General features: G+C 49.0%; 1 protein-coding gene across 1 annotated transcript; it reads right to left on the bottom strand.

The window, feature by feature from the left end:
- Window positions 1–2,668: 2,668 nt before the first annotated feature.
- Window positions 2,669–22,437, bottom strand: LOC143838845 (phospholipase A2 inhibitor and Ly6/PLAUR domain-containing protein-like). Its single transcript, XM_077340754.1, has 6 exons — window positions 22,341–22,437; window positions 19,029–19,106; window positions 9,487–9,603; window positions 8,454–8,609; window positions 6,676–6,819; window positions 2,669–2,829 (listed from the first exon to the last, which is right to left on the bottom strand). Exons 1-6 carry the CDS (start codon window positions 22,435–22,437, stop codon window positions 2,669–2,671), a joined length of 753 nt encoding a protein of 250 aa, XP_077196869.1.
- Window positions 22,438–23,312: the final 875 nt, after the last annotated feature.

The following is a 23,312-nucleotide window of genomic DNA, read 5'->3' as shown; positions in this document are numbered from 1 at the left end:
CAATAAGTTGGGAGGAATTTGATGAGTTTTCTGGTGAAGGACAGTGATGGTGATTGCTTATGACCATGAGCCGGGTGACTGGACCAGAGTGGGTCAGCGCAGCTGTCCTGATGTGGAGACGACGCTGTGACAGGAATTCTTCCAGATGAAGCAGCAGTTCAAAACCCAGCTGAACGATCTGGTGGGGTTGATGGCCCTGGCCTGGCATGTCCTCATGAAATATATGGAAGAGGCTGACGAGGGAGAAGGAATCTCAGCCATAGCCATGGAGGTGGCAACCACAGCAGTGACAGACACCCAGACAGGATAATTCTGCTGGAGTGGTAGCCACGATCCCAGCACCTGGTGGGTTCCAGGAGCTGCGGAAGCTCCACAACTACTTTGATAGATCGGCAGAGAAGCTGTCATTCTTCCTGGTCCATGTGCAAGCCTACATGGGTGATTGGTATCACGGGTGCGCTACGTTGGCACATTCCTTGAAAAAGAGGCAGCTGACTGGTATGTGAGACTGCATGAGCTGGATGCCCCGGGTCTCCTGAACTATGATCAGTTCATGCAGGCCGTGCAGCTGCACTTTAAAGACTTATCGCCGTCAGATACGTTCCACAAGCAGTTGTACAACCTGTGGCAGGGGACTAAGATGGTCTCCCAATACGCCACTGAGTTCCGCCGTTTGGCTACCAAGGTCTACAGTTGGAATGAGGCCGCCAAGGCCCAGTCCTTCCATGAAAGGCTGTTTCCTTATCTTCTGCGGCAGTGCATGGCGTAAGCGAATCCCACCACTCTGCTAGGGTGGGTCCATCTTGCAGGGGAAATTGAGGCTCCCTTCCAGATCATGGAAATGGTGGAGGCTCAGCAGGCTGGAGAAACAGTAGGGAAATGCACTAGTGCGGGTCGGAAAACCAAACCTCAGCACCCTAATCCTTCAGATACAACTGTTGCCAGGAAAAAGGTCTGTGTTTGGGATGCAGAGTAGCCTTGATCAGTGGTCCCCAACCTTTTTATCACCAGGGACCACTCAGCGCCGGGGACCATTCACCGGGGACCACTCAACGCCTTTTACTGAGGCCCGTTGGGGGGAGGCATCACTGCTCTAGCGCTCTCTGGTCGCTATGGTAATGTTTAAACATCCCTTCAAAATAAGATACAGACACGCCACAACAATGAACATAAGGAACATTTTATTTTCATGGAAATTTTAACTCATGACAATGACAAATCAATGGGAACCCTGAGCTTGTTTCTCTGCAACGAGATAGTCCCATCTGGGAGTGATGGGAGACAATGACACCCGAAGTGTGTTGTAAAGGGCCGGGGGGGGGGGGAATGAAGTAAAGGGCCGGGGGGGGAGAAGGCGTCCTTCGGGGCCCACCTCCAATTTGACAAAGGACCACATGTGGTCCGCGGCCCACAGGTTGGGGATCACTAGCCTTGATGATTCCCCTCAAAGAAAGGAAAAAAACACTTGTGGAGGTGACCACAACAAACACTTCACCGGATCCGAGTAAACCAGCCACCCCGACTGGGGGTTTGAAAGCCCTGTGCAAGGAGGCTCAAATGCTCTTGATACCCCTGGAGAAGCATCTGATACCACCCTCCTCGGGAGAGTCAGAAGAGGAGGCAAGCAAGACCTCCAAGCGGGTGGGAAATGGGATGGCGTGCTGCGAGACCGCCCCACCGGCAGGGCCCTTCCAGGGGCAAGAGATCCGTAAATCCCATCCCTCTCCTATTAACCCCTGTGACTCTGTCTGATCCGGAGATGCTAGTGGGGATCCAAGTACGAGGGGTGCTGGACTGCAGTTGCACCCAGGCTCTACTGACTCCTGAGATGGTCCAGGTGCTGGGACTGGGTCTGGAGGAGCTGACATGACCCATCCACTTTGTCCAGATGGATGTTTTTTTTTTTTTTTTACAAGGGAGGGGCAACTACCCATTTAGACATTGAGGAGCACTGGAAAAAGACCTAGCCCCTGGTGGCCCCGGGGACGACCTTCCCACTTGTTTTGGGTCTGAACTGGCTGTGGTGGCATGCCCCAAGCGTGTGCTGGAGGTCCCGAGTATTGACATTCAATGATCCTGGGTGCCAAGACCATTGCTGCTGGGCAGCACCTCCAAGATGATCCCAAGGGCAGCCTCACATTGCAGCCCCCTCCCCCCCCCCGGACTGAATGCACAGGGCTGAGCCAAGAAGCATGGGGAACTCTCCCAAAAGAATATTGAGATTTCGGAGAGGTTTTTGAGGAATGGGAATGTGACAAACTCTCCACTCACTGTAAGACAGGCTATGCCATTAAGTGGAAACCAGGAGAACCTTTGCTGAATGCAAAGATTCGTTCTTATAAGCCTGCAGGAGATGAAGGAGCTGTGGAAGTTTTTAGATAAGGATCTAGCCCGGGGATTTACCTGGACAGCCAGTTTACAAAGTATGAAGTCACCTTTTGAATTGTTTTTTTAAAATATTTTATTAAATAAAAAGGGGAGGGGAGGGGAGGGGAGGGGAGGGGAGGGGAGAGCGGAGGGGAGGGGAGGGGAGGGGAGGGGAGGAAGGAAGGAAGGAAGGGTACCATCCCTAAGTGATAACGTCTGACAACAAGTGCTAGTCTGCAAGAGAGATCAAAGCCTTCTGGTCATGTTCCTGCGAGTGATGGACTGGAGAAGGACAGCTCCTTCAGAGCTCTGTTCTGGCGCTTGCAACTCGGGGTGCTGGGTAACACCTGGCTTCTGTCAAGACATCCACCACTTTCTTGGAATAACGATGCACGCCGGCCTTCTTGGAGCAGAGCCCAGCGGTGCCGCAGCCCGCAGTCGCCTTGGTGAAATTAAAATTTTCTGGATGAGAGAAAGAGGGTGGGGTTGGCTGTTGAATGAGTGGGTTCGATATGATTGCCTTTCCAAACAAAACTCCTCAAAAATCACAGAAGCAGGAGGAGCAGCTGAGCCTTTGGTGCACTGGCAATACTGTGGGCATTTCTGCACCTGTTAAATGTAGTGAAATGCATGCCTAATGTAGTCATTATATTCCAGCCCCTCCATATGATGTCACCGACATCCAGCGTCTGGGCAGTAACCGGCCCGCTACATCCTCCATTTTAAAGCGTGAGTTGGGGAATCGCATACAGTGGATTCACCCACCTATTTAATGCTAGCTACTGGAGAGCAGCCAGCAGAGGGAAGGTATGGAGGCTCAAATGGGCTAAAGTCGCCTGCCTCGTCCCACCCTTGCACCTGCCTCTCTTTCCCTTGTTCTTGGGGAGAGGAATGTCTTTTTAAAAATGGCTAACTTCCTGGAGCAACGAATAGGCAGAGAAGCGTGCAAGCAATACCAGAAATAAAATATTTCCCCCAAAAAGTTGTAACACAAACCATGCCTCTCTACAGTTTTCTCTCCCCCTCCCCAAAAATCAGGAACAAAATTAGTTTTTAAAAGTACCAAAGGACTCGTGATCCCAAAGGGGGTGGCGTTTAAAAAGCACTATGCATCTATGATTATATGCCTAGGCATTTCAATGGAGAAGTATGATTTTTTAAAAAAATAGCGGGCATTGTTGGATCTTTAAAACTTGCAGAAAGTGGATTGGTTGCCTGGATTGATTGACAGGTGGAAGCACGATGCGTATAAGGCACATTTCCAGCAGCAGATGTGGAGGGTAAGACGCGTGAAAAGAAGGCAGACAAAGATGAGACAGGAAAAAGGTGAGGAAGGGCTGGGAGGTGTGATATGATTTAGCACTACGTCATTCATCTGGCATAATGCTATGTTCACTGATGTGCGGAAAATGTCTGCATTTCCTCAATGGACTTTCTAATTATGGCATTCAAGAAGAAGAATTGGTTCCTATATGCTGCCTTTCTCTGCCGGAAGGAGTCTCAAAATGGCTTACAGTTGCCTTCCCTTTCCTCTCCCCACCAGACCCCCTGTGAGGGAGGTAAGGGTGAGAGAGCCCTTATATTACTGAAGAAGAAGAAGAATTGGTTCTTATATGCCACTTTTCTCTAACCGAAGTAGTCTCAAAGCAGCTTACATTGGCCTTCCCTTTCCTCTTGTTAAGTCCCAATCCAGAGCTGGCAACCCTGGGTGGTGGGTCCAAGGGGAAAAGAGTCTATGGGGTGGGGAGGTGGGTTATCTGTCTGTCTGTCTGTCTGTCTGTCTGTCTGTCTGTCTGTCTGTCTGTCTGTCTGTCTGTCTGTCTGTCTGTCTATCTATCTATCTATCTATCTATCTATCTATCTATCTATCTATCTATCTATCTATCTATCTATCTGACTATGTGGTGAAATGCCCTCCTTGGACCCAGGGCCGTTCTGCATTCGTCCAAAATAGCACAATGGTTACTAATTGAAATCACTACAGTTTTGCTGTTATGCACAACGTTGTTGACAATCTGCCACACTCCTGAAACCGATCCGCAAAAAGTGCTTTGTTGTAGCGCTTTCAGGGAAATCCCAAAAAGTGGATTCACCCTCCGGAAAGCGCTACACTCCTGCAACCAATCTGCAACACTAGCGGGAAAGTTCTGTGCGTTACCATTGTTGCGGTTTCTGCAAAGTCCCTCCCCCTGGCTCTCTCCTCTGATCTTCCGGCGAAGCGATCACCATTTCTTTCTCGGACCGAGCGGAGATCAACGCACCAGCGAGCCTTCATTTACCCGGCAAGGCTTCCCTGGCTGCAGCCCCTCTGTTTAAAGTCACCAAGCACAAGCATCACAGAGGCCCGTTTGCTGGTTTATTTTCACTTTATTTTTCACACTGTTTTCGACCGAAAATCATGCCTGTGAGGGGGGGGATTTTTTTTTTCACTCGGGGGGAGGGTGGCAACGATGAAACGGCAGCTCAAACATCACCAGCTAGCTGGATGGGTCTCTCCGTTGCAACGAATCAACGCATATTCGTTGCAACGGGTGTTTTTTTTTTTTTATACCTTCCTTAAAGGGAAAGGGGCTGTTTGGGAGCATGATAACAGCCGCCCATTGGCTGCTTGACAGCCAGGGGTGGGACACAGCTCAACAATAGCGCTTCCTTTCTAGCGATTTTTGCCGAGACTGGAACCCTGTGGGAAACAATAGAAATGCAACTGGATTCCACTACAAAGGCAGGTATGCGTTACGCCGAATTCCACTATTTAAAATGGCGATTTTTCATTCAGCAAACAATTTGCTACATGGATCCCGGTGCGGAATGGCCCCCAGTTTTTTTCCTCTGTGCTTTGGAGAGAAGGGAGGGGCAGCTAATCATTTGCTTGCCTCCTTTCAGATGCTAATTGGCTTAGCCAGGAAACAGGCTCCTGGAAGGAGGTGGTGGTCTTCTTTCCAGATTTCCCTAGGAGTGGAAAGGAATGTATATATGCTGCTAACCACAGAGTGGGGTCTCTTTATCCTGGTGACTATGTAATTAGGAGCTTGCTCTTAGGAGAAGAGGTGAGCAGCCATCTTGGAACATGTGGCTGTGAGGTGAGCTGACCATGCCATGGGAACTGGGAACTCCTTAAGCCATGGTGCCTACCCTATATTTCACATCAGATGGGGTATGTTTTATCAGAGGGGTAGGATCGTGTTTCATCCATTTTCATCCAGTTTCTTTTGCCTCTCTTTTGCTTATCTCTGTGCTGTGCTAAAGATCTGCTTTTGAACATTGTGCTTTAAATCTTTTATAAATTTGAAGCTGACCATGACTCTCCGACCACATCAAGCTCTCCCATCCTGGAAATGCTAGTCCAGTGCAAAGAGAAGACCCAGAGACAGCGGAAGGAGCTTGGCAAGCAGTTTCTCCACCGGGAGGGTGTACCCTGCAGTAAATTGTCCCCACAATGCTCTCATGCTGGGGCTATGGGAGACACAGAAGCAAGGCCTCAGGAGTGAAAGGGGGCAGCTAGGAATCCTGGTCCTCCATCTGGCCGTCCTGTATTATGGTCATGTGGTGGCAGCGTGTTACCCAGAGAGAGAGAGTCTCTTCTGTCTGGAGGAGTAACAGGCTTGCAAAGCAAAAATGGGCTGGTTCCATCACAGGCCAAACAGCATACCTAGTAATTTACCGAATTCCATCAGTCAGTCAGTAGAAGACATAAAATAGACGATTGCAATACAATCTGGATTACAACATCAGCGGTTAATACAAAATATTACCGGTTATGAAGAAACTTACATCGAAAACTATAACCCTATATTTAAGATTAATTAAATCAGCTACGACCCTAGCTGTGTTCCTTAAACTCTTGCCTAATTCATAGGCCATCCAGCCATGCTTGCCAAACTTTCACGTCAGCTTCTGATTGTTATCTGCTAAGATAATTGAAATAAGGGTCCTACTTTGATCAGGATAGGATGCAAAAATTGAATTAATAAGAGAGTGGGAAGGAGCATTCCTTAGACTTCCTGCATTGATAGGGATGCTAGTTCCCAGATGGGGATCCCCTGGAATTATATCTAAAGAGATCATACTAAAGAGCTCAGTTCCCCTGGAGAGTGGATTTCACAGCATTATACTCCACTGATGCGGTCCCTCCCTGCCCCAAATCCTGCCCAATCTTGGCTCCACCCCCAATAACCTCAAGTATTTCCCAATCCAGAGCCAACAACCCTATCCAAAGCAGGAGAGCTTGTCCATGCTCCATATTCAAGCAGGTGAGCTAGTCTGTGCTCTGTAGCTGCTCTGGTCTTTCTGTCGCTCAGAAAAACTCACCAACCATCAGGGTTCCCGTAATCTCAAAGCAATGGTCTTCATCTCCAGAGCACTGCAGAATGTCTATGTTTCGGCACCGACTGGCCCCAATCGCGAAACAGGACGGGCACTGTAAGCCATTTGGTATTCTTGGGGCTACCGGCACTAGAGACAAACCAAAAATACGTTATCTTTTGCTCTTATCTCAATGGGGAGGAGGCCTGCCCTGGAGCTGACCTGTAGAATCTGCTTCGGTCTTTGCTGTGAAGTCAGCTTATTTTTCCAGGTTTGGAACAAGACAGCTCCACTCTTGTTGGCTAGCTTAAATGGAACTGTTTAGTCACATGTGTGTTGCATATGCCCTGAACTGGATGGCCCAAGAAAGCCTGATCTCATCGGATCTTGGAAGCTAAGCAGAGTTGACCCAGGTTAGTGTTTGGATGGGAGACCGTCAAAGAAATGCAGAGTTGCTACTCAGAGGCAAGCCACAGCAAATGGTCTCTGGACATCTCTCGCCTTGAAAACCCCATGAGAGGTTACCATAAAATGGCTACGACTTGACAGCACTTTCCACCCCCCCCCCCACCACCACCATGATCCATGTGAAAGAATGGTGGGGAGTCTTACTCTGTTGGCGAGCGCTGCATTAAATCCGCATTTGGCTCTGTGGCTTGACCCAGACATTCCAGGTCATTCACTCTCTTCCGAATCGCTTTTTCAATTCATCGCAGGAGAGCCAAATAGACGTCTTGCCGATTCTGATAGAATCATAGAATCATAGAGTTGGAAGGGGCCATACAGGCCATCTAGTCCAACCCCCTGCTCAACGCAGGATCAGCCCTAAGCATCCTAAAGCATCCAAGAAAAGTGTGTATCCAGCCTTTGCTTGAAGACTGCCAGTGAGGGGGAGCTCACCGCCTCCTTAGGCAGCCTATTCCACTGCTGAACTACTCTGACTGTGCCTTACACAACAGTGACTTTACAGCATGCTGTGAAGTTCTGAATTGTGTTCTACTTTAAACACAGAGCCACGGAGCCAAACATGGATTTATATTTAAACAGCACTGTCCTTTCAAAGTGCTTCAGTGCATCTGTGAATTTCAGCCTTTGCTTTTCAGGGGTCTTTATTTTGTATAATTGATTGTTGTGGAGTCCCTGCTTGTGATAATATATTGTACCTTTGATTACCACCCCTAGAGTTGGATTCTTGGGACAATTCTTGTGTTCTGTCATCTCCTGATGGGGCCTGGAGACCTCCCAGAATCACAAATCCTATCAGAAACCCAACCTTGTGGAAAGGGGTGAATTAGCTCCTCCCACTGCACTATTTCCGCCAATGAAATGTGTTCTAAGGCTACTTTAAGCAAGGGGTGATCCTAGTTATTCTGAGGGCTCTGGCCAATCACCCCCCCAAAAAAAACACCACTCAGTCCCCCCAGCCCCTCCCACTAGAGCTAAGCAATGTGTCACCGTCTCCGCATGTGAGGTGGGTAGAAGTTGTCCCTGTTTTTAGCCCCCTTAAGGGAGAGAAAAAAGACACCTGTTTGTATTGTGCATGCCCTTTGGGGGCTGAAAGCCATGCAGTTAGGAGGAGAAAGTGATTTTTAACGACTAAGGAGGAGGGGGAGGAGATATAACCATGGTCATCTTCAGATCGCAGATGCCCCCCACCCCAGTCGTTCTTCCACCTGCGTAGCATTCTTCCACCTCCTCATCTTCTTCCACCTCCATAGCATTCTGTGGGAGAGAAAGTAGGCAAGCAGAATCCTGACAGGGGATGGAGTCAGGGGGAGGCCTACATTCAGACTGCTCTTGGTTGCATCCATCACTGCTGCAGCAGTTAAAGCTCGTCCGCATGGTGATGCTTGGCCGGAACGTCATGCTGAAGGGGAGGAAGTCACAGATGGGGCTGGAGACCATGCATTCTTTGTAAGTCCTCCGGATGTGTAATCCTCCTGCAGGAGTGGGGGGGGGGGAGCTATGATTAGTTCTGACATGACCCGGGGGGCAGAAATAAAGGGAACATTTGCATTCAGCGAGGACTGGAAATGGTCCAGGACTTTCATATCTATTGGACCGCCTCTTCCCGTAGGTTCATGAAAGAATATGACATTCTGGCAAACAAAATCTGCTTAGGATCCCCAGCTCCAAGGAAGTCGAACTGGCCTAGTGGAATCTGCCATATGAGATCAGGCCTCTGTGGGACCTTAAACAGTTCCGCAGGGGTTGTTTTGCAGGCCCAAGGTTGATGCCTGGAGGGGTGGGAAGGGGTGGGGCTCTAGGTGGACATGTGCACCACTAAGCTTCCCAAACATATTCTGCAGAATTGCGTCACTTCTGGGCTTTCTTGAAGCCGGAAGAATGTTTCAGGGGTTTCTCAACGGTAAAATAAAGTTGAGAAACGCAGGGATAGTGGCAAGAATGGATGCCGCAGATAGGTCCCATTGGCCAAACTAGTGAGTGGTTTCTTATCTTTGTCTTGTTTTTTTACTTTTGCCCTGTATTTGCTGTATTTTTAAAATATAACTCCTCCATAAAAAAAGTTTTTGTTTTCAAATTTGCATGCCGCCCTTCCCGAAAGACCCAGGACAGCTCCCAGCATTCCATTTAAATGAAGTGAATAAAAATAATAACAGGTCATTGGGGGGGGGGGGAGCTGTCATTCTTGTATTACTAAAACCTGCCAAAGAGGAAGGGTTAAAGTGTCTATCATTCTGCACTGCATGTCTCTGTCCGGTTGTTTCCTGTAAGGAGGTCTATGAACGGACGGATCTCTCTGCTTATTCTGCCTAAATAACAAAATCCACTCCCTAAGGGGATTGAGGTACTGACCAAATCTGTATTCTGCCACAAGTGTGGCACAGTTGTTTTCTGAGTCTTCACAGGTTTGCAGAGTTCCTGAGCATGTGATGTCTTTCGATTTACACACCTCACAGACCAGAGAGTTTCCTGGAAACAAGACATTTCTATTAATAGATGTATTCCCAACTGGCATCAATACTCTTTGTACTTTTTCAAACCCAGTTCCACCCGAACTTAAGAGAGCCACGTTAGTGGGAGGGTGACAAAGCCTGTGGCAGTGATTGGCTCAACTGCCTGACTGTCACAGAGGGGCTGGACAGACAGAAGGGCCCCTGACTATCATTGGCTCAACTACTGTCCTAGTAAAGGTTGGAGACAGTCTGATTTGTAGCTGTTTAATCACCATCTGCCCCAAGGATCATGGGAACTGTAGTTTGGTGAGGATGCTCAGAATTCTCAGCTAGGAAATGCTTTACTCTCAGAGAAGTGCAGTCCCCAGAGTGGCATTTTGTAGAGATGGCCTATGGTAGAAATCAGGGGTAGTCAAACTGCGGCCCTCCAGATGTCCATGGACTACAATTCCCAGAAGCACCCTGCCAGCATTCGCTGGCAGGGGCTTCTGGGAATTGTAGTCCATGGACATCTGGAGAGCCGCAGTTTGACTACCCCTGGTAGAAATGATTTGGCACAAGGGCAGTAGAAGGGTAATGCCGATAGCAGCCACAGGGTGGCAGTGTTGCTTTCCATGAAACCAGTTGCTCCAGAGAATGATCAATGTTTTGAATGAACCTTCCCAAGAGGTTTCCCCCCCCATCCAACTAACTTCAGGTGCCCTCAAATGAATCCCCTCTATCTTGCCATCACTTCCTGTTCACACCCAGGCTAGAGACTCTGCCATCCTTTCTTGAGAGAGAGGTAACGGGGTTTGAAAGTTTCATCATTCATGGCACACGCACACAATTTATTTTGCACTGCTGTGACTTCTGCACAGGTCACTTTTGCAAGGTGAGAAACAATATAACCTCCCCCCCCACAAAAAAATCTTTTTTTGCCATACAATATAGGGTGGCCAACTCCAGCGGGGGAAATTCCTGGACATGAAGCTGGGGTGGGGGCAGGATTTGGGGAGAGAATTGATTCCAGAAGGGTGCAGGTAGAGTTCACGCCTCAAAGCAGCCACCCACTCCAGGGGTATTGACCTCTTTTATCTGGTGACCAATTGTAATTCCAACCTCCAGGCCCCACCTGGAGGCTAGCAGCCCTTCTCCATCAAGGACTACCCCCTTTCCATTGCCTGAAAACAGCACCATTGACCTCCAACACCTCTGCTGTTGGACAGGCAGCTTTGGCTAGCAGGTGTTATTCAAGGGCAGATACGCTGTCTGCCTCAGCCATCTCTGCAAACCCTTCAGAATTTAGTGGCTGTCCTGCTTTAAAGCACTCCAGCATGTTTCACCTGCTTTCTATGGACTTCATTGGTACCCTGGTTTTCTTCACATCCCCCTGAGGACCCAAAGTGACTTTCAACACCCCCCACCTCCATTTTGGCCTCACAACAGCCCTGTGAGGTACGTAGGGCTGAGTGTGTAACTGGCCCAAAGGTAACCATTGTGTTTCCAGGGCAGAGAGGAGAGTCCCAAGCTGTGTCAACCAGATTAAAACCTGATGCTGCAAACTAGACATGTCAAACAGATGGTCCAGGGACCATAACTGAGAGCCAGTGTGGTGTAGTGATTAAGAGGGGCAGCCTCTACTCTGGAGAACTGGGTTGGATTCCCTGCTCTCTCACGTGCAGCCAGCTGGGTCACTGTTCTCTCAGAGCTCTCACAGCCCCTCAGAGCTCTCACAGCCCCTACTCACTGGGTGTCTGTTGTGGGGAGGGGAAGGGGAGGCGATTATAAGCTGCTTTGAGACATACGAGGCCAAAGTTACCGACTTTGGTGGCAGCATTAGTACTTGGTTTCTGTTGGTGTTATATCCCAGTAAAAAAAAAAGTAACAAGAACCTATTATTAATGATAATAATAACTAGCCCTTCCTCAATCTTGATCCAGTCACAGTTCTCTCAGAGCTTTCTCAGCCTCACCTACCTCACAGGGTGTCTGTTGTGGGGAGGTGATGGGAAGCTGCTTAGAGACTCCTTTGTTTACTAAGGGGGGGGGGCAAAAAAAAAAGATATTTTTCTTCTTATCTGGCCTTCAAGGAAATATGGGAAACCAGTCCAAATGTGGTCTGGAAGGGCTTATATTAAGGCAGCCTTTCTCAACTTAAAAAAAAAGGTTTTGTAAAAAACTTTTTTTGCTTTAGGATGCTTTGGGCTGATCCTGTGTTGAGCAGGGGGTTGGACTAGATGGCCTGTATGGCCCCTTCCAACTCTATGATTCTATGATTCTACCATTGAAAAAACCCTGAAACATTCTTCAGGCTCTGAAAACCCCGGAAGTAGCAGAATATGTTTGGGAAGCAGAGCTGTGGACACACCCACCTGGGTCCCCTCCCCTTCCGAACCCCTCCAGACCCATCATGGTCCATTTGGCGAGGGGGATCAACATGACCATATATGGTCATATCACCCATTAAATTATTTTTTAAAATTAAAAGTGTTTTAAAAATTAATTCCCACCCATTTGGGAAACTGGCTGAGAAAGCCTGTTTCAGGGTATTATGCCCCCTGCCCGAAACACAGGCCCCCAATAAGGTCTTTCCCCAGATCTCCAGGGATTCCCCAAATCAGGATTGGCAATGAAAAGGGGCAAGGAGGCCTGGTCTAAGGCCCCATACACTGAGGGGCTTTCTGCACAAGGACCAATGTTGCCAAATGTTTTCAGTATGCATTAACGCTATATTAAATAGTGGAATTTTGCCATTCCACATACCTTTTAGTGGAATATTGAAGTTCCAGTAGTGTTGTATTCATTCCCAACAGGTTTCTGGTCTTGCTGGAATCACAACAAAGGAAGCGAGATTTTTCTGTGCTTCTTCCCTCCCCTGGACGTCAATCAAATGGAACAGCCAATGGGCTGTTGTGTTGATGCTCCCGAAAAGCCCTATCCCTTTAAGAACTGTTTTTTAAAAAAACGCAAACACACCAGTTGCAACAAATCTGTGTTCAATCATTGTTTTTGAAAGACCTTTTTTATTGGCGTAGGAGGTGGCACTTAATCGTTTACACGCTCCTCAAGTAAACCCTCCCCCTATGGGTGCGATTTGTGGCCGAAATTATGGGCAGTGTTGAACAGGGGGCTGTATTGTGCTTGGGAACTTTAAAGACACTTGCAGAAGGGAGCTTTGGTTCACTGTTAATCACTTCTGTGGGGGGACTTTAGCCGGAGAAGCCTTGCTCGTTCGTTGCTTTCGCCGGTCTAAGGGGTGAAAACTGGCAATCGCTTCTCCGGAAGTTTGGGGGCGGGAGCAGGGGAGGGACATTCTTTCTTCCACTACATTGAGAACGCATATGTCTTTAGCTGGTTTGTTACAGCTTGTGCGCAGAAGTGTAGCGGTTTTTTCAGGGGGAATCCACTTTTCCCGATTCCCCAAAAAGCGCTACAACGAAGCAATTTTTGCGGGAGTGTTGCAGATTGTGTGCGATGTCATGCGGAACATCGAATTAATAGCGTTTACCAAAGGTAAGACCTCTGCTACATTTAAATTGTGCGGAATGGACCTGAATAACCAGCCCCTGCCTGCTGCCCTTGGCTAAGGTGCTGGGCCAGGGTGCGCTGCTTGTTGCGTCCATGCCCGCCCTGCTGGCCAAGTGCATTGGACTCCTGCCTCTGTTGAGCAGCAGAAAAGTGGCTGCTTGTTCCTATGTGGCAGGCACAGTCTCTTTGGCCCCGCCTCCCCAAGCCGAGCCAAGCTGCTTCCTACATGCAGGCAACCCAGGAAAGGTGCCTGCAGGCAGAGGGACTTGTGGAAGGCCGCTAACCGGCTTGCCAAACTTGCCAGCAGGCAAGTGTGTGAAGAGTGTGAGTGGCGGGGCATGCTGCATGCAACAGCCTGGGCAAGAGAGAAAAGTTTGTCTCTTGTGCAAGGGGCACAGCGCACACAGACTGACAAGGGTCAAGGGGGGAGAATGCCCCTGAGCCAGAGCTTGCTAACCTGCTGACCCAAATAGGTGTGGCTCCTTTCTTGCCTCCCTCCCTCGGCAGCACAGGGAAGATTAAATACACGGCAAAGCTGAAGCGCATGCACGCTCCCTGGGCTCCCTGCATGCCAGGCCTGCCTTCAGTAGCAGACTGAACGGAAGAAAGGGTGGGAGGGTGACGCGAAGGACAAAGACCGGAGCAAGCATTCAGAAAAATGGTATGCGCATGGCGGAGACAGCAGCAGGCATGCGTCTGTGTGCTTGCACATGGGGAGTAATGCCCTATGGAGCCGGCAGGAAACAAATACCTGCAAAAGATAACTCAAGCGGAGCTGGCACCTTTGAAGAGTAGAAGCGCTTAGAGATCGCTTGTGGTGTTATGGGGGGGGGGGTGTGCCAGTCCCCCTTGAGGTTTAAGCTTGTTACCGAATCTGGGGCTTTGACAGAGGGAGGGGTGGGATTGTGCGGCTGCCTCACCCCCTCTCCTCCCCTTGTTGATCACAGCAGTGTCTTTAAGGTAAGGCTGGTTGGGATCCCCTGCTTGGTGTCACCTGGCCCACCAGTCTTTGGCTGCTATGCTTGCAGCAACAGAACACAACCCTTCAAGCTGTAGCTTGTCAAAAGCTTCTGAAATGAGCCGTGCACCTCGATTGTCAGGCAGTAGGTCTGTGCACAGTGCGAATGAATGAATGAATGAATGAATGAATGAATGAATGAATGAATGAATGAATGAATGAATGAATGAATGAATGAATGAATTTGTTCCTTCGTTCATTCATTCATTCATTGCATCCCACCACTCCCAGCAAGTTGGTTTACGGTAGGTCACCAATAAAACCCCAATAAAATGTCTGGTGCATAATGAACGAAGAATGGTTCATTAGGTGCTGATGAGGGGTGTGGGTCATGGGCAGCGGTATAATACCTCCAGTACCTGGCATGACATTTTATGGTACATGTCACCTGGCCTGGCCCTACTAAATGATGTCCTGGGTTGAGTCTGCATGGGGCTTTTTAGCCACTCCCAGCCCGAATAAATCCCTCCCTTCTACACTGAATTTGATTTCCATTTTGATTTTGGGTTCTTTAAATTTCCCCTGTACAACATGCATGATTTATCTGCGGTGACCCTCACTTTCCCTGGTAATATCCAGGAGCGGATATAAGCCTTGATATTTGAACGACTGCCACCAGTGTAACTATAGATTTCTGCTTTTTGCGAATTAACTTACCGCTCTGTGCCTCATAACAAAGCAGTCTTCCCTGATTGGCCAAACTTCCTGGTTCCCGGTTGTAAGGCCTCCCTCCCTGTTTTAAAGTTACTGCGCTCCAGAAGCCCACACTTCTCTCAGCAGAGATTTGCCTCATTCTCTGAGAGGCTGCTGCTGGCTTGGAAGTCCAAAGAGAAGAAATAAAGCACTAGTGCTGGCTGGACTTCACCCGACCCCTCCCCATTACCAGTTCAGGAAAGGAAGTTCAGCTTCATGACCAGCGCTCCCCTCCCCGTTCTCAGCTTTCCCAATCTACAGAAGGCTTTCTGTTTCAATTGGGGAAAGGAGGGGAGGAAGGAGAAAGACCCAGGTTCAAATCAGTCTGAATTCAGCAGGATCAACAATGGGGGCGGGGGGGGGGCGACGTAAGTGCAGAATCAGCCCTTGTCTGATCTGGCTTTTGTAACAGATGAGTTTGATACCTCTGCTCCGTCTCCTGAGCTGTGTGACTTGTGCATGACAGGATTGCTCAGTCAGAACAGCACGATCAGTGCTGTGATGAGCCCAAGGTCACCCAGCTGGCTGCATATGGAGGCGTGGGGAATCAAACCTGACTCGCCAGATTAGAAGCCACTGCTCTTAACCATGACACCAAGCTGGCTCCTAAAATTTTTGCAAAGTCCTCAATAAACTGGCGACATCAGAGAAATAATGTAACATGGTATAATGAATTTAACATAATTGCCGATAATAAATAGCTGTCGGCTTCAGAACCGGTCTGATAAAGATCTCCTGCTCTTGACACTCCACCCTAAAACCTGTTAGGCCACTCTTGTGATCTGCCAGATGTTTCCAGCCCTCCGCCCTAAACCCACATGAAGTTGCCCTGCTGCTGCTGGGAGAATCATGCAGGCCTCACCAATAGATGCTGCCAGCTTTTGCCAAATTCTACCAAGGGGTCAGCTTCCTAGATGCGTCCACGATAGGTGTGCCAGTTTTCAGGTACCATCTGGGACCTCCAACCTGAAAAGGAAAATAATACCTGAAAAATACCTTAGGGGTATAGTTCAGTTATTATTTCAGTCAGCTACAGATCAGTGAATCTGATTGGCTACCTATGTGGTAGACTCCAAATAAAAGCCAATTTAGGGGTTTGTTTTTATTCAGGGATATTTGGTTATACCAGTCAAGTGGGGAAAACACGCTGCTACTCCGATGACCAAATGCAGGCCACTTCAGATTTCCCCCTTGCAAAACCACCCTGCTCAGTCTGAACTGGGAAAGTCCGTCCTCCCCTTCCAAAATGGTCCAATTTGACCTCAGAGTGAGCCTCAAAGTGTGAATTTGCTGGCAGGGGCTCATGTGAATTGTAGTCCATGAACATCTGGAGGACCACAGATTGACTACCCCTGATCTAGATCACTAGCCTTCAATCTGAAGTGTTTGGAGTTTTTTTTTAAGAAGAAGAAGAGGAAGAGTTAGGCTTTATGCCCCGCTTTTCACTATCCATAGGAGTCTCAAAGCTCCTTCCATTCCTCTCCCCACAAGACACCTGCGAGGTAGATGGAGCTGAGAGAGCTCTGACAGAATTGCTCTGTAAGGACAGCTCTATCAGGACTGTGATGATCCCAAGGTAACCAGCGGGCTGCATGTGGAAGAGCAGGGAATCAAACCCGGCTCCCTAGATTAGAAGCCACCGGTCTTCACCTCTACACCATACTGGCTTCTTTTAGTGTAACTGGTACTGCTCATATCCTGGCTAAACTGAACTCAGTTTGGGCTCGATCCAGAGTTGAAGGCATCGTCTTCCAGGCAAACCCTGGGCTTTTTCATTCAGCGATCCAGAGCCTTGAAGGGGGAAACCCACGGGGAGGGGATTTGGAAAGAGAACAGGGTGATCAAACCACACACTGCCCTTTTAACACAGGCTCCTGTGCCTCCCCCGTAGGGACACTGACAGGCTTCCTGCCCCCACCCAGCCTCTGAGTAAGATAGATTGGGACATTCCTGGAGATTTAGGGCAGAGCCTGGGGATAAAGAAGCTCAGCAAGGGATTGATGCATTAAACGCCACCCATGAAAGCTGCCGTTTTCTCTATGGGGAATTCTGCTCTGCAGTCTGGAGAACAGTTGGAATTCTGGGAGATCTCCATGCTCCATCTGGAGGTTGGCAGCCCTGCCCCTCAAACTTCTCATCTGCTGTCATTTTGGCAGAACTGTCTTCTGTAGTTGCAGTTCCAGGAGGACACCAAGCCCCACCTGAAAGCTGGCAACCTAGCAAGTGAATATCTGTTTGTTTTTTTAATTAATTTGCATCTTTGAAACATGTCCCAAATGGAAAAATTTAAACTCTGTGAGTTAATCTTGTTATAACAGCTGTATTCAGCTTACCCTCTCTTCAGGATCCATTTTTCAGTTCTGAACATTTATCATTCCATATCTAATAGCTCCATAAAAGGTAAAGGTAAAGGTATCCCCTGTGCAAGCACCGAGTCTTGTCTGACCCTTGGGGTGACGCCTTCTAGCATTTTCAGACTCAATACGGGGTGGTTTACCAGTGCCTTCCCCAGTCATTACTGTTTACCCCCCAGCAGCAAGCTGGGTACTCATTTGACCGACCTCGGAAGGATGGAAGGCTGAGTCAACCTTGAGCCAGCTGCTGGGATTGAACTCCCAGCCTCATGGGCAGAGCTTCAGACTGCATGTCTGCTGCCTTACCACTTTGCACCACAAGAGGCTCTAATATCTCCATACCGGGGGGAAAATAATAAACCGTGAATTAATCTTATTCTAACAGCTGTGTTTGTTGTACTGCAACTTCCATGTCCATTTTGCACCCATGTTCTGGGGACATCCTGGGCAGATGCCGTTTTTACCCCACATGGTTTACCCTGCTGAGGCAGTTTAGGGACAGCCTGTTTGTACTGGGTTTAAAGGGAGCCCTGGATAGTGGATACAGAAGGATACAGAGTTTGGGAAGCTGCAAGAGTCCAAAGGGCCTAAGAATCTTTGTGTGAGAGATCGTATCCTAAGAGATTTCCCGGTTTTAGAAACAAGACAAGAGCAGCTTGACTTAAACAGAATGAAATAAACAGCTATTTGATTTAGGTACCTTCAGCAAAGTAAAGCACATGCCCTGCCAATCTCACATAGTAAATTGTGAATGTACAATGCGATGCTGTTCTTGAAGGCAGGTATATGTTAAAAAATCATATGATGAACATATATGTTCTTGTTGTGCTGAAACTATAAAGGCCTTAGAACATGTCATTTTTGGCTGCAAGTAATATAAAAAGTCTCCCAATCTGCACAACTTTGCCTGTTACAGGAAGGCATGTTTGCTGAGAATTGTTCTTTCAGATAGGAATTCAAAGACATTTTATACAGTGGCTAGATTTGGATGGCTTGCAACCAGGGCTGAATCTGCATGAAGCTTTTATTCCAATTTCAGGTTGATTCAGTCCTTGCCATCTACATTGAATGAGATTTCCATTTTGATTTTGGATGATTTACATTTTCCCTCTGCAACAAGCAGGATTGATCTGGAATGACCCTAGCTTCCCCTCGCAATATCCTGGAGTGGATATAACCCTCAATATTTGAAAAGTCGGCATGAGTAAAGGTGCAGCTCTCTGCTTTTCCTGAACTAACTTGCTGCCTTGAACCTCCAGCACTGTAGAAAAGCCCTGATTGGCCAGGGCATCAGTTCAAAGGCTTCCTCGTTCCCAGGTTGCAGGGTTTCCCTTAAAGGGGAAGCCCTAACTTCTCTCGGCAGAAGCTCCAGAAGCCCTAACTTCTATTGGCAGAGATTTACCTCTTGGATTTATTCCCCCTCCTCTACTGTCTCCAATACTCCCCCCCCCTTCAAGAAAAAAAAGTAAGAGGCTCCTGCTGTGCTTGGCTCCCCCTCTTCTGAGCCTCCCTAATCATGTGCAGAACACTTTTCTGTTTCAATGTGTGTGTGGGGGGGGGGAGAGCAAGACCCACGTTCAAATTGCTCTGAATTCAGCAGGCTCCACAACGGAAAAAAACATAGTAAGTGCATAATCAGCCCAAGGTAAAGAGACCAATAACAGTCCATACTGATGAATCCTAAGCATGTTATTATTAGTTTAGATATAGAGTCTGTATTTTATATTATATTTATTTGTAATTTTGCTTTTTAAAATCATTATGGTATGGGATTCGCATCAATGAGGAAATCCACCCCTGAACCCTTTCCCTTCCTCCATTTCTCCATGAGTCTACCCGACTCCCAGTTAACTGCTTGCAGACTTACCTGAAGTGAAGAGAGCGGAGAGCAGCCCAAAGAGAATGAGTCCAAGCATGGTGCTTGGGGAACAGGTGCCTGGATGCACTGGATTTAGTGAGGGAGCACAGCTATCGCAAAAAGGCTAATGAAGTCTATGAGAGTGGGTGGAATGGGGAGAAATGTGGCAAGCCGGTCCTGCATGGCTAGGTTAATACTCTTGCACAAGGAGAGTGGGGAAAGCAACAGGCACTCTATGGAGATCAAGATTTCATCAACGTATCAGGTCAGTAGAATGTTGGCAGTAGGGTGGTGCGATTCGGCCGCTTCGTCGGCCGTTCCCTCCGGGCGCAGCCAGCGCTGTGCCCGTGGGGGGGGGGACAGTGCCAGCAGCAGCATGACAGTGGAATTCCGCGCCTGCGTGGTTGTGCCCACTGTCACGCCGCTGCTGGCACCGCCCTCCCCCCCCTGCGGCGCGGCGCTGGCTGCGCCCGGAGGGAACGGCCGCTTCGACGGCCGAATCGCACAACCCTGTGCTGAGGCTGGGGACTGTCACTGATAGGATCATTCACCTTGCCCTTTCACCAGGTATTGTTTCAGGCAAGGCATGCCCTGGAGCATAAGCCTTGGCATGAAAAGTGAAAAGAGCCCTGGCAACAGGTTGAGGACCGGAGCAGGGTCAGGGTCCTGGTTCTCACCTTCAAGGCCTTACACCAGGGGCGACCAAACTGTGGCTCTCCAGATATCCATGGACAACAATTCCTATAAGCCCATGCCAACATGATGCGAAAGTAGCTCATGGGAATTGTAGTCCATGGACATCTACATAGCCACTGTTTGGCCACCCCTGCCCTACATGATCTGGAACCATTGTATCTACAGGACAGGCTCTCCCAATTCCTCCCCCGCAAAACAGCTTTAAGTCTAGTGAGCAAAATTTGCTCAGGATCTCCTACCCCAAGGAGATCAAGCTGGTCTCAACCAGGGTCACGGCTCGGCACTAAGGAAAAAAATCTGATTGCTTTGGGTTTGAAAGAACCTACTTTGAACCATTAAAAGCCCATCCAAAGTCCAGCTTCGAGGTCTCCAAGGCACTACGGCCATTAAAGTCAATGGGGCCATTGACTTTAATGGGGAATTTCAGGTTTATGAAGTCTCCATGGCCTGAGGGGGTGGCGGTTTAAGTTAGAGGCTCCAAACTTTCAGGATGGCTTCGGTAGGCTCGTCTCTAACTCCGTTACAGGTTTCAAAAACATTGGACCGCGGGATCCAATTCTAGGGGCTCCCACATTGTGTGCCCCCATCCTGCCTCTATTATATCCAATGATAGATGGAAAAAACGACTCTCTATTCTGATCTTCACCCTAGGACATAATGGGCCATTACTTCCAGTGGTGAGAATGTATTAACAGAACAGAGAGTCTATTGCAGGGGTAGTCAAACTGTGGCCCTCTAGATGTCCATGGACTACAATTCCCTGGAGCCCCTGCCAGCATTCGCTGGCAGGGGCTCGTGGGAATTGTAGTCCATGGACATCTGGAGGGCCGCAGTTTGACTACTCCTGGTCTATTGTTTCTCATCATTGGATATAATGGAGGTAAGATGGGGAGCTCCTAGAATTGGATCTACTGGTCCAATGTTCTTGAAACTTGGGGGGAAGAGGCTCGCTGAGCTACCCTGAAAGTTTGGAGCCTCAAACCACGAAGACTTTGTATACATGAAAATTGCCAAAACAAGGAGAGACTCTCACTCTCAGGTCCAGCATGCAGATGCCACCCCTCCAGGCAGGAGATGATGGAGAGCAGAGAGCAGTCGTCATTCCCATCACCTCCCTTGGGGAAAAGGGGCACTGCATACCAGAGCCGTGGGGGGCAGCTATGACTGGCTGCCCAAGCAATGCATGGGTGTCAGCCTCCAGGTGAGAACTGGAAACCCACTGAAGTCCACTCAGAGCTCACCTGGGTTCCCCTGGAGATGGGGGGATGCCTGGCAATGTGTATGTGGGGGGGGGGATCTCTCAGCTCCAGTAGCACTACTAATGATCTAGGGGTGCCAGCCGCCAGGAGAGACCTGGAGGCCCACCAAACATCACATCAAAAAAAAAGGGGGGAGGGGATGTCCGGGTAATTGGTGGGCAGAACAAATCCATGCCAACAGGCAATCCATTAGCCCCAGGGAAGCCTCAGAAAGCAAGGGGGTAGTGTCACATGGACACCTTCCTCGTCTTCAGCAGGATCATCATGTGCACCAGCCCTACTGTCCTCCAGTGGAGGAGCTAAGTGCTGAATCCATGTTCCCACCATCACTGGCTCTCTCTTCCAGCCTTCCACCCCCCCCGGCTCTCCAGGTCACAAGGTGCCACCTTTAACCACTGCGCCAAGTGGTCATCAGTCAACCACTGTCTTCTTCACCCCTGGCCAGAGGCCGGAGTGCTGGAAGGTGGTACCAAGTTGGGCCTCTTCATGGGTGGGGGGAAGGCCATAGCCACCCCTCCCCTTCCCCCCTCTAGTCTTCTCCATGGCCTAGTTTCTTCCTTTCTTCTCTCCCTTCCTTCTATCCTTCCCTTCCTTCTTTCCATTCTTTCTCCCTCCCCCTCTTTTCCTCCCCTACTCTTTCTTTTATCTCTCTCTCTCCCTCCCTCCTCACTCTTTCTTTCTTTCTTTCTTTCTTTCTTTCTTTCTTTCTTTCTTTCTTTCTTTCTTTCTTTCTTTCTTTCTTTCTTTCTTTCTTTCTTTCTCTCTCTCTCTCTCTCTCTCTCTCTCTCTCTCTCTCTCTCTCTCTCTCTCTCTCTCTCTCTCTCTCTCTCTCTTGTGAAAGCAGAGGACAGAATGAGAAACAGTTGAATATAAACTATATAATCATATGACAGTGCAGAAGCAGAACGAGAACAAGTTTTGAATATCTTTAAACCGCCCGCGGGCGCCGCAGGCGCCGCGGACTAAATAAAACGCTAAGGGCTGGTGGGGAGGTGTTAGGGTGGGCTCTGTCCGGGATAAAAACTCGGAGGAGCAAATCAGGAGCCGCAAAGCGGCTCCTGATTCGCTCCTCTGAGTGTCAATCCTGGACCAAGGAGGCAATGGGGAGGCGCGAAGCGCGCCTCCCCATTGCCACCTTGGCTGCCATTGCCTCCACCTCAATGTGGGGAAAGGAGCAGGGCCCTGCTCCTTTCCACCCGCACACACGCACAACTCTGCCTTCTCCCGGCTGCTGGAGTGGCCACGCCGCCTCGCTGACGCCGCGACGCCACTCCAGCGGCCAGGAGAAGGATGCCGCGAACATCAACACTGAGACAACGCCCCCGCCGCCCCCACCAAACCACCGCCGCCAACACTCCTACCCTACCCAGCCGTGCCTCGCCGCCAACCTTCAACGCTTCCTGCCCTCTTCTGCGACTTAGCCGCGTCACCAGCCTCCCAACACGCACCAAGATGGCCGCCATGGCAACGACGACGCCTCCGACCTGCTCCACGCCAACCGGCCCCACCAAGCATCGCCGGCCGCCCTCTACGCCGACGCGGACACAGGCCGTCCCCCGCCCCATTGCTCCGACGACAGGCCGCCACGCCGGACTCGCCACCCAGCCAACACTACGAGGAGATCCGAGGAGCCTGCCCCCCGTGAGTCACACCCCACTCGCCGGCCCCAGCCCCGCTGCGCAACCACACCACTCCATCCCCGTCTACCGCCTGCCCCCCCACCCGCACAGAACCCTGTAGCAGTCCCCCGGGGGAAGGCTAAACCCTTCTAGCGCCCATTTTATTTTCCTGTAAAATGGGCTTTAAATCTAGTAAAGGTATAAGGAAGTGGATCGTAAACAAAAAAAATATCCTTTGTGTTCCACTGTGAGATATTTAATAGATTTCCTTTTAAACTGAAGTATATATTAAAAGTTATAGCAAGTAAGTATAAATGGCAAAATACATGGGGATATGTACAATCAAATCAGAGTCCAGTGGCACCTTTAAGACCAACAAAGATTTATTCAAGGCGTGAGCTTTCGAGTGCAAGCACTCTTCCTCACGCTATGAAACCAATAATAAGTACATCTGTTATGAAATTTGAAATTGAAAATGTCTGAAGTAAGGAATGCAGTAATTACAGTAATTTATAGACAGTGTCTTAAAATATCACACGAGGACATTTTGTTTTATATACCAGATAGATAGATAGATAGATAGATAGATAGATAGATAGATAGATAGATAGATAGATAGGTAGGTAGGTAGGTAGGTAGGTAGGTAGGTAGGTAGGTAGGTAGGTAGGTAGGTAGGTAGGTAGGTAGATAGATAGATAGATAGATAGATAGATAGATAG

Source organism: Paroedura picta, chromosome 5 (genome assembly GCF_049243985.1).
Source record: "Paroedura picta isolate Pp20150507F chromosome 5, Ppicta_v3.0, whole genome shotgun sequence".
Taxonomy (NCBI): Eukaryota; Metazoa; Chordata; class Lepidosauria; order Squamata; family Gekkonidae; genus Paroedura; species Paroedura picta.
The sequence above is the reverse complement of the archived record's forward strand: the minus strand, read 5'-3'. Positions and strand labels throughout refer to the sequence as shown.

Excerpts from the sequence above, each read along its gene's own strand:
- LOC143838845 (XM_077340754.1), bottom strand. The coding sequence starts at position 22,437 with ATGGCGGCCATCTTGGTGCGTGTTGGGAGGCTGGTGACGCGGCTAAGT. Across the intron at positions 8,610-9,486 it reads TGTGGCAGAATACAGATTTG|GAGGATTACACATCCGGAGG; the intron begins GTCAGTACCTCA and ends CCACTCCTGCAG. Across the intron at positions 2,830-6,675 it reads TACGGGAACCCTGATGGTTG|AAAATTTTAATTTCACCAAG; the intron begins GTGAGTTTTTCT and ends TCTCTCATCCAG.